The sequence below is a fragment of the Mandrillus leucophaeus genome, unplaced genomic scaffold (genome assembly GCF_000951045.1).
Source record: "Mandrillus leucophaeus isolate KB7577 unplaced genomic scaffold, Mleu.le_1.0 Scaffold3, whole genome shotgun sequence".
Taxonomy (NCBI): domain Eukaryota; kingdom Metazoa; phylum Chordata; class Mammalia; order Primates; family Cercopithecidae; genus Mandrillus; species Mandrillus leucophaeus.
In genome coordinates, this window is record NW_012103142.1 from 2,871,137 (window position 1) to 2,882,004 (window position 10,868).

At 47.8% G+C, this 10,868-nt stretch overlaps 1 protein-coding gene across 1 annotated transcript in view; it reads left to right on the top strand.

Moving 5' to 3' along the window:
- The window catches only part of LHFPL5 (lipoma HMGIC fusion partner-like 5), a 12,469-nt gene extending 3,343 nt beyond the window's left edge, over nucleotides 1-9,126 (top strand). Inside the window, exons 2-3 of the mRNA XM_011986888.1 lie at nucleotides 8,004-8,240; nucleotides 9,083-9,126. Coding sequence (XP_011842278.1) covers nucleotides 8,004-8,240; nucleotides 9,083-9,126 — 281 coding nt within the window. The remainder of the gene's footprint in view (nucleotides 1-8,003; nucleotides 8,241-9,082) is intronic.
- Nucleotides 9,127-10,868: the final 1,742 nt, after the last annotated feature.

The window sequence follows — 10,868 nt, forward strand, 5'->3', positions numbered from 1 at the left end:
CACCTGGCCTAGGGTCCTTTAAAACAATGTGGGGGCTGGGCACAGTGGCTCACACCTATAATCCTAACACTTTGGGAGAGAGCATCACCTGTCTCTTATACACATCTAGATGTGTATAAGAGACAGGCCTGGGCAAGATGGCAAGACCCTGTCTCTAAAAATAATAATAATAAATAAAATGAAACAAATAAAACTGTGGGGTAGGCAGCCACTTTTGTCCTGAGGCAAGACCTCCCTGGTCCTTTTTCCTGCTCCTAGCTCAGGAAGGCTTCTTGGTCCTTGTGCCAAGTGATTTTGCTCTTCTCTGTAGCCCAGGAAGAGGGTTAAGACCTTGTGCTGCAGGCTCTGGTACCTTGGTCCCTGCCCACCTCAGGGACCACACACAAACTGTCCATGCCAGTGAGATGTCCAGGAGTAGTGCCAGGGACTGGAAACTAGAGTGAAACCATCTTGATATCATTGGTCAGAATGAGAAGTGCTGTCAAGGTCAGGAGATGGAGACCATCCTGGCTAACACGGTGAAACTCCATCTCTACTAAAAAGACCAAAAAAAAAAAAAAAAAAAAAATTAGCTGGGTGTGGGGTGGGTGACTGTAGTCCCAGCTACTTGGCAGGCTGAGGCAGGAGAATGGTGTGAACCCAGAAGGTGGAGCCTGCAGTGAGCCGAGATCGCGCCACTGTACTCCAGCCTGGACGACAGAGCGAGACTCCATGTCAAAAAAAAAAAAAAAAAAAAAGAGAAATGCTGTAATCTTTAAGAGGGAGACTGAAACAAGCCTCTGAATCCCAGGCCACCAAACACACAGAGTCAAGACTGCAGAGTTGGAGGGGACCCCAGAGAGTTATATCCACCCTCCAACTATAGATGAGGGATCTGCTGCTGAGAGGACCAGACTTGGCCAAGGCTATAGCAGATCAGTGGGCAACTGAGGACCTGGAAGAATTAAGGCAGCAGTTCCCAAGAAACTAGATGTATTCCTAAGATGTTTTTGCTGAGCCACATATTTACATAAGTATAATGATTTATGAAATATCTTTACATATATTATCTGGAGGAGCCCTAGCAAAACCCATTGAGGTGGGTATTTCTCCATTTTACAAAGAAGGCCCCTAGTGGGTAACTCGTTTTGAGCATACAAGTAGGAAGGGATTCATCTTTGATTCCACATCTTGCACCCAGGGTACTCACATGGCTTCAGAGTTCCCCCCATGGCTTCAGAGCAAATTGCCACCTCCCTCTTCTCTGTAGTCTCTCTGTATGATAAGGGAGAGTCTGGGGCAGGGGTGGGCAGTGGGGAGCAAGGTAGGTAGTGGCCATGTCAAGAATGATGGTGGGGGCAGGCACAGTGGCTCATGCCTGTAGTCCTAGCACTTTGGGAGGCCAAGGAGAGGGGACTGCTTGAGGCCAGAAGTTCAAGAGTTCAAGACTAGCCTGGACAACATAGTGAGACCCTATCTCTATTTTATATATACACGTATATATTTAATGTATGCATACATTAAATTATATGTATTATGTATACGTTTATATATTTATATATGTACATAATATATTTTATATGTATATATATAATTGACATATATATGTCAATTAAAATAATAATAAGGCCAGCTGCAGTGGCTCAGGCCTGTAATCCCAGCACTTTGGGAGGGTGAGGTGGGCAGATTGCTTGAGCTTGGGAGTTTGAGACCAGCCTGAGCAACATGGCGAAACTGTGTCTCTACAAAAAAATACAAAAATTAGCTGATTTAATATAAATATTGAGTATATATATATATTCTTTAACATGTGTATTCATTTTATATATATATATATATATGAACAAAGGGGAAATGAAGATTTAGCAGTTTTATGCCAAAGAGGAGTGAAATAGACCCTAATAATGCTTGCCAGCTGTTCTTCCATATCAGGGTTATGGGATGCTGGAGACACAATCATCTCTCTCAGTCTCAAGGCTGTCTGCAAACCCCCCTTCTCCAGAAACATCCCCCAACAGGTGCCATGTGTGAGCAGGCAGTGCCAGGAGTGGGAGGGGTTGCCAGGCCATCTGAGTCAGACACTATCTGGGTCGCAGAGCTGGAGACACTGATAGCAGAGGTGGCCAGGTGCCATCTCATGCAACATTTAAGTTGGGGAAGGCAAGACTGGTGTCATGTTCCATTCTGCTGTGCTGCAGAAGGGGAAATGAGCTGAAGGGAGAGATGCAGAGTGGGTGGGTCCCACATTCAGCAGCTGGGAGATACATCCATTTATTAGTACCCTTGCCAAGAAGCCTGGGAGCAGGGAAGGGACAGGGGCAGGGGAGGATGAAGACTGATGCTTGGGTGATGTGGGGCTGCAGCTTAACAAGATTAATTGGGCTTCTGGGTGCCAGGTGTAGGCTGGGAGTGGTCCCAGCCCCTAGAAACACAGGTAGGCCAAACTGCTTGTCTTCTCTGAGTCTTGGTAACCTCATGTCTTAGTCAGTTTTACTTAGTTCTATTTAGTCAGGCCTGCCATAACAAATTACCACAGACCAGGGGGCTTAAACAACAGAAATTCATTTCTCACACTTCTGGAGGCTGGAGGTCTGAGATATGGGTGCCAGCATGGCATTAGCACAAGATATCTGGTGAAGGCCTCTTCTAGGCTGCAGACTGCTGACTTCTTGATGTCCTCACATAGTGATAAGAGGGTGACAGGGCTCTCTGAGGTTCCTTTTATTTATTTATTTGCATTGATGATTATTATTATTGAGTCAGCTTCTCAAAAATTGTTATTTTTACCCAGGCTGGACTGCAGTGGCATGAACATGGCTCATTGCAGCCTTGACCTCCCAGGCTCAAGTGATCCTCCCCGCTCAGCCTCCCAAGTAGCTGGGACTACAGGTGCATGCCACCACGCCCAGCTAATTTTTGTAGAGATGAGGTTTCACCATGTTGCTCAGGCTGGTCTGGAACTCCTGAGCTCAGGCAATCAACCTGCCTCAGCCTCCCAAAGTGCTGGCATTACAGGCGTGAGCCACCACACCTGGCCTTATTATTATTTTTAATTGACATGATAATTGTACATATTTATGGGTTACAGTGTGATATTTTGTTACATGTATACAAGTTGGGCTTGAAATCCAGGCAGCCTGGTCTAATGTTTCCTAGCTTTTCCTACTGAGAAAATTAAGGTAATTAGCATATCCATCACCTCAAACATTTAAAACATTTCTTTGAGTTGGGATAATTTCAAATTTGCTGTTCCAGCTATTTGAAAATATACGATAGATTGTTGTTGGTTATAGTCACCCTACAGTGCTAGAGAACACTACAGCTTATTCCTCCTGTCTAGCTATACTTTTGTATCCATTAACCAACCTTTAGCTGCTCCCCCTCCCCTCTGGAGTCCCTTTTATAAGGGTTCCAATCCCATTCATGAGGGCCCTACCCTCATGACCTAATTGCCTCCCAAAGGTCCCACCTCCTAACACCACCACGCTGGAGGTTAGGATTTCAATACAGGAATTCTGGGGGGAATAAACATTCCACTGTACCCCATCTGTAGAACATAGCAGCAGGACCCGCTTCATTGGGGTTCTGTGAAGATGGGATAATAGAATGCATGTAAAACACCTTGCACGTGGTAGGTGCTCAGTACCTGTGAAAAACACAAACAACGACTTTATCAGTGAGCATGAGAAGTGATGCCATAGTAACAGACCACTCCCAAATCTTGGTGGCTTAGAACAAAGGTTTATGTATTTCTTGCTTATGGTCCATGCCAACTGAGGATCGGTGGGGACTCTGCTCTCGCTGCTCTCTCCTGGGACCATCGCTAGGGGCATGAGTCACCATCAGCTGTCCTCGCATCGGAGGGAAGGGAGCTCTGGGAGGTCTCCCACTGCAGCTAAGTGCCATGGCCCGGAAATACACACATCTCTGCTCACATGTCATTGGCCAGAGGAAGGCAGATTGCCTCACTTAACCTCAAGAAAGCGGGGCAAGGAAGTACAACCTTGCCTTGCATCTGGAATATTCATGAGCAGCTCTAATGGCATCCATGTCACTGAGGCAGCTTCTGTCTGACTCCAATGTCAATAATAATAGCAGTGACTAACATTAATTGGCCACTTACCATGTACAAGACATCGTAGTAAGTGTTTTCTGTAAATGATCACACTTAATCCTCACAGTGCGGCTATGAGTCAGGTACATTAGAGACAACAGGACGGTAGTCAGAGAGAGGAAGTAACTCGGCCTGAGAACACTGTGCTGGCTTCTACTTAGAACCTTGAAATGCCACAACTGGGGCTGACACCCACTGTCCCCAGAACCATGGGTGGACGGGTGGAATGCTCACAGGGGACTGTGGCACCCACACCTGTTTCCAGGTCAGAGGCCCTGGGCTTTTTAATGGAGCCCCCACAGGAAGATGGTGCAGGAGGGGAGGGGCCAAGGGAGGCAGTGATGGAGAGAATGCAAAGCCTGGAAGGGCAGCTCCTTCCCACCTTCACCTCTGCCCTTGAAGCCAGGGGCCCTGCCAGGCACTGGAGGGCTGGACTCACACCAAGTCGGGGAAGGGCTGGCTACATAGGTTTCACCACCGAGCTGTGGATGGCTCCCTCTCCTCCACCGTGGGTATCTTCCTGAAAACTTAGTTTATCGCTGAACACGTAGGAAGTCTGAAATGTCACCACTAATTACATTCAGCTTCTGGGAGAGGTGTCATGTTCTGGGGGTGGAGGGAATAAACTTTGAAGTCAGGAAAGTCAGGAATGGAGAATTCAGGCCTTGGTCCTATCATAGCTGGATGACTGGATGGCTGGTAAGTCACCTGGTTTCTCTGAGTCCTCAGTTTTATTATTATTATTATTTTATTATTTATTTATTTATTTGAGACAGAGTCTCGCTCTGTCACCCAGGCTGGAGTGCAGTGGATTGTTATCTCGGTTCACTGCAAGCTCCGCCTCCCGAGTTCACGCCATTCTCCTGCCTCAGCCTCCAGAGTAGCTGGGAGTACAGGCTAATGTTTTTGTATTTTTTAGTAGAGATGGGGTTTCACTGTGTTAGCCAGGATGGTCTCGATCTTCTGACCTCATGATCTGCCCACCTCAGCCTCCCAAAGTGCTGGGATTACAGATATGAGCCACCACGCCTGGCCAAGCCCTCAGTTTTCTAATCTGTAAAATGAGGATATTAATAGCTGGCCCACTTCACAGAACAGTGGTCATGGTCAAAATGTACATGAAGTATTTTGTGATCTATAAAGAACTATCTAAATAAGCTTCTCCTAAAAAAAAAATAAAATTGGAGGAAGCGTGGTATATTTAGGTGGGGAGGTGGGATCCTGATATTTCCATTTACTGTGCATTTGTTTGACCCCCTGACCTTTTTTGCAGAACAAGCTGGGTACAGGGAAGGTAACTTTGGGCCCGAAGAGGTGCTTCTCTGAGGGGCTTCTGAGTAGGGTACAACCTTGGGACTAGAGAGCCTCCAGACCTGTGGGAAAGCGGCACAGATAAGGGGAGCACCCCCTGCCCATGGGGCAGCTGTGCCTGGGGCTGCCCCAGTTGCATCCTGAATTATGTCACCTGTCTGTGCTTCACCCCAGAGAAGCTAAGTTGAGGGAGTGGTTTGATGGAAAGGGATGGAAGAAGTGGGGGGAAAGTGGGGGCAACAGAATTTTTAGCTGTAAATACTAAGTCAAGGAAGGCACAGAGTGGGATAATAACTCTCACAGTCAACTCTTATGGAGGGCCAAGTCTGTGCCAGGCACTGTTCTACACTCTTTTCCAGTATTAACTCATTTGAACCTTGCTGTAACCACAACAGGAAGGTTGGGGTTATTATTATCTCCGTTTTATAGATGAGGAACTGAGGCAAAGAAAGCTTAAGTATGGCTGGGCACGGTGGCTCATGCCTGTAATCCCAGCACTTTGGGAGGCCGAGGTGGGTGGATCACTTGAACCCAGGAGTTCAAGACCAGCCTGGCCAACGTGGTGAAACCCTGTCTCTACTAAAAATACAAAAATTAGCTGCACGCAGTGGTACATGCCTGTAATCCCAGCTACTCGGGAGGGTGAGGCAGGGGGATGGATCACTTGGATCCGGGAGGCGAAGTTTGCAGTGAGCTGAGATCGCGCCACTGCACTCCAGCCTAGGCGACAGAGACAGACTCTGTCTCAAAGGAAAAAAAAAAAAAAAAAGAAAGCTTAAGTCACTTGCTCTGAGTCACATAGCTAGGTAGTACAGAGCTGGGCTTGAAATCCAGGCAGCCTAGTCTAGTGTTTATCAGCTTTTCCTACTGAGAAAATCACCTGGAAGAGTGTTTTTGAAGACAGAGATTATTGAACCCAACCATGACCTAGGAACTAGCTTTTTACCTTATTTTTTTGTGCATAGGTTATAGGTGAAGGAACCAACATTAAAGATTCCACGGGATTTTTTTTTTTTTTTTTTTTGAGACGGAGTTTCACTCTTATTGCCCAGGCTGGAGTGCAATGGCACAATCTCGACTCACCGCAACCTCTGCCTCCTGGGTTCAAGCGATTCTCCTCCTTCAGCCTCCCAAGCAGCTAGCATTACAGGCACGTGCCACCACACCTGGCTAATTTTTGTATTTTTAGTAGAGACGGGGTTTCTCCATGTTGGTCAGGCTGGTCTCAAACTCCCAACCTCAGGTGATCCACCCGCCTCAGTCTCCCAAAGTGCTGGGATTACAGGCATGAGCCACTGCACTCAGCCTCCAAGGGATTCTTAAATTTAGGGACGTGTAGCAACTGGACTATGCTGTACTGGGTAAGAGTGAGGAGGAAACCTGTTTGCTTGAATGGAAGGCTTTTGAAGGAAGCAGCCAGGGACAGTCTGGAAAACTTTCCTGTATTCATCAAATTTAAGATACCTGAGTTGTAGGACACAGTGTTATTCTATGTACTATAAAAACAAAAAATACTGATAATCCAGCCACGGCTTGACACTTTCTTTTTCTTTTTCTTTTTGAGATGGAGTTTTGTTCTTGTTGCCCAGGTTGGAGTGCAATGGCGTGATCTCGGCTCACCACAACCTCTGCCTCCAGGGTTTAAGTGAGTCTTCTGCCTCAGCCTCCCCAGTAGCTGGGATCACAGGCATGTGCTACCACACCCAGCTAATTTTGTATTTTTAGTTGAGACGGGGTTACTACATGTTGGTCAGGCTGGTCTCAAACTCCCAACCTCAGGTAATCTGCCCGCTTCAACCTCCTAAAGTGCTGGGATTACAGGTGTGAGCCACCGCGCCCAGCCTAGACACTTTCTTTTTTTTTTTTTTTTGAGACGGAGTTTCACTCTTGTTGCCCAGGCTGGAGTGCAATGGCGCGATCTCAGCTCACTGCAACCTCCACCTCCCGGGTTCAAGCAATTCTCCTGCCTCAGCCTCCTGAGTAGCTGGGATTACAGGCATGCACCACCACGGCGGGCTAATTTTGTATTTTTAGTAGAGACGGGGTTTCTCCAGGTTGGTCAGGCTGGTCTCAAACTCCCGACCTCGGGTGATCCACCCGCCTCAGCCTCCCAAAGTGCTGGGATTACAGGCGTGAGCCAGTGTGCCTGGCCGACACTTTCTTATTACACTTATTTCACAGATGTTGTAAGTATGAAGAAATGTGCATCTCAGCAGTGATGAGTTCTTTGGACTGGGACCAGATACTGGAGGGCTTTGAAGCTAGGGCAGGTGGTACGTTGTTGAGTTCAAGGTGAGGAGAATGGCTGAGGGCCTGGGAGGACCACCTGGTGTGGTGGCAGAGCCTGCCTGGGCTGAGGAGTTCACCTCTCTGCCTCTGCCCCAACCGCTGGGTCTCAGGGGCCAGTTGCTTTAACTCTCAGAGCCTCAGTTTTCTCACCTGCGTTCTGCAAGAAGGATGGTAGAAGCTACCTCTCATGCCTCCTGAGGCTGTTAACAGAAGGAGAAGGGAGGTGACAATATAACAGCAGTGCAAAGTGGGAGGTAGTGGACTGGGCACACTCAGCCTGATGCCATCTGCACCCCTCCTTCTCCCTCAGCCACAGGTCTAATGATTGGCTGCCTGGTCTACCCTGACGGCTGGGACTCAAGTGAGGTACGGCGCATGTGTGGGGAGCAGACGGGCAAGTACACGCTGGGTCACTGCACCATCCGCTGGGCCTTCATGCTGGCCATCCTCAGCATTGGCGATGCCCTCATCCTCTCCTTCCTGGCCTTCGTGTTGGGCTACCGGCAGGACAAACTCCTCCCTGACGACTACAAGGCAGATGGAACTGGTAATCCCCCAACTCCACAATGGTGTCCCCTGTCTGGAGACCCTGGGATGTGGGTAGGGGTTTGTCTTAGCCAGTTCTCTAAGGCTTGGTCCCTGGCCAAGGGATGGGGACAATCAGACACAGCCCATGTCCTCCCTGAAATCAAAGGCCAGTGGAGGGTTGCAAGCTAGCAGGTGATAAGGTGATCTGTGATAAAGGAATGTCCCCCTCACCCCTCTACACTCTTAGAGGCTATAGGGGAGAGAGCTGCAATCCAGCCTTGGGGGCTAAGTGTGGTCTCCCCTAGAAGGAGGTACTGAGGCTGGGTCTCGAAGTAATATTCCTGGGAGCTTGCTTGGTGGAGAGGGGAACAACAGGGGGATGAGTTGCTGGGGAGGAAGTAGGAAGGCAGGGACCTTTAGAACAGATCAATGAGGGTGCAGAAGTGACAGCTCCTGGAGTGCAGCTGGTGGGAGCCCAAGATCCCTGGAGGAACAGCAGCCTTGGGATTCTCGTAATGTTCGTCCTGTTTCAATTCCCTCACATCCAAATCCTACCTGTCTGTCATAAAAGTTAGCTGTAGCTGATCCTCGAGGCCCAAGCAGACCCTCCAGGAAGCCCTCCCTGACTGCTTCCCATTACCTCCCTTCTTCCTAGGGTGCTTTTCACTTCTGTTTCTTATTGGGCTCTTCCCCTGCCCATTTTGAGAGGCTAACTTTTTCAGAGCATTAATTTCTTCCCTGAGTCAAGGGCAAGGACTGTCTTGCACCCCTGTGGATCCCCAAATGCCTGGTCTCAGTAGGTGGCCATCACTGGGGACCTGTTACATCTCAGGGACCTCTCCAGTCTCTTTTCCCCATTAGCCCTTGGACTAGAAGAAGCAGCCAAACTCCTCTGTCCACTATAACCAAGGACTCTTCCCACATGAGGAACTTGAAGCCCAAAAGGGAGAGTCACTCAGAAGTTCCCAGAAAGGCAGTGGCAAAGAAGAGCCCAGAACTCAGGTCCCCTCTGGCCAAGACTGGGGCCCACTTCTCCATAAAGAAGTGATAGGAAACATTTCATCCTTCTTTGGGAGTGGGACAAGGATAACCCACCTGTTATGTGGTTAAAGATGTAAACAGGCCAAGTGCGGTGGCTCATGCCTGTAATCCCAGCACTTTGGGAGGCCAAGGTGGGCAGATCATGAGGTCAAGAGATCAAGACCATCCTGGCCAACATGGTGAAACCCCATCTCTACTAAAAATACAAAAAATAGCTGGGTGTGGTGGCTTGCAGCTGTAGTCCCAGCTACTCGGGAGGCTGAGGCAGGAGAATCTCTTGAACCTGGGAGGCAGAGGTTGAAGTGAGCTGAGATCATGCCACTGCACTCCAGCCTGGATGACAGAGCGAGACCCTGTCTCAAAAAAACGAAAAAGAAAACAAATTACTAGAAAGAGCTGGGCCAAGGAGGAGAGAAGAGGGAGATTTCTTCCCATCACAGTAGGGTAGATTCCTATAGTTCCTGGGCCAGGGAAACACCTAGGGCCTAGATCCCTTGCGGATTCTATAAAGGGAAGAAAAAAATGAAATAGTAGGGCTGGGTGCAGAGGCCTACGCCTGTAACCCCAGCATTTTCGGGGGGCCAAGGTGGGCAGATCACTTGAGGTCAGGAGTTGGAGACCAGCCTGGCCAACATGGCGCAACCCCATCTCTACTAAAAATACAAAAATTAGCTAGGTGTGGTGGTGTACACCTGTAATCCCAGCTACTTGGGAGGCTGAGGCAGGAGAATGGTGTGAACCCAGGAGGTGGAGCTTGCAGTGAGCCGAGATTGTGCCACTGCACTCCAGCCTGGGCGACAGAGCAAGACTCCGTCTCCAAAAAAGAAAAAAAAGAAATAAATCCAAACATTTATGGCCAATTGATTTTCAACAAGGATGTCAAGACTATTTAATAGGGGAAAGAATAGTCTTTCCAACAAATGATGCTGGAACAATCAGATAACTATATATGAAAGAATGAAATTGAACCCCTACCTCACACCATATACAAAAATTAAAGACCTAAATGCAAGATATAAAACTATAAAAATCTTAAAAGAAAATATAGTTGTAAATCTTTGTGAACTTGGATTAGGCAATAGCTTCTTAGATATGACACCTAATGCACAAGCAACCAAAGAAAAAAATAGATAAATTGGCTTTCATCAAATTTAATTTTTTTTTTGTTTAAAAAGACACCATTAAGAAAGTAAAAGGACAACCCACAGAATGGAAGAAAATATTTGCAAATTATAATTGGATAAGATCTAGAATCCAGAATATATTAAGAACTCCTACAACTCAATAATAAAAAGACTACCCAATGCTTAAAATGGGCAAGGGATGCCGGGCACGGTGGCTCACGCCTGTAATCCCAGCATTTTGGGAGGCCAAGATGGGCAGATCACAAGGTCAGGAGATTGAGACCATCCTAGCTAACATGGTGAAACCCTCTCTCCACTAAAAATACAAAAAATTAGCTAGGCATGTGGCAGATGCCTGTAGTCCCAGCTACTCGGGAGGCTGAGACAGGAGGATGGCGTGAATCCGGGAGGCAGAACTTGCAGTGAGCCAAGTTCGCACCACTGCACTCCAGCCTGGGTGACAGAGTACGACTCCATCTTAA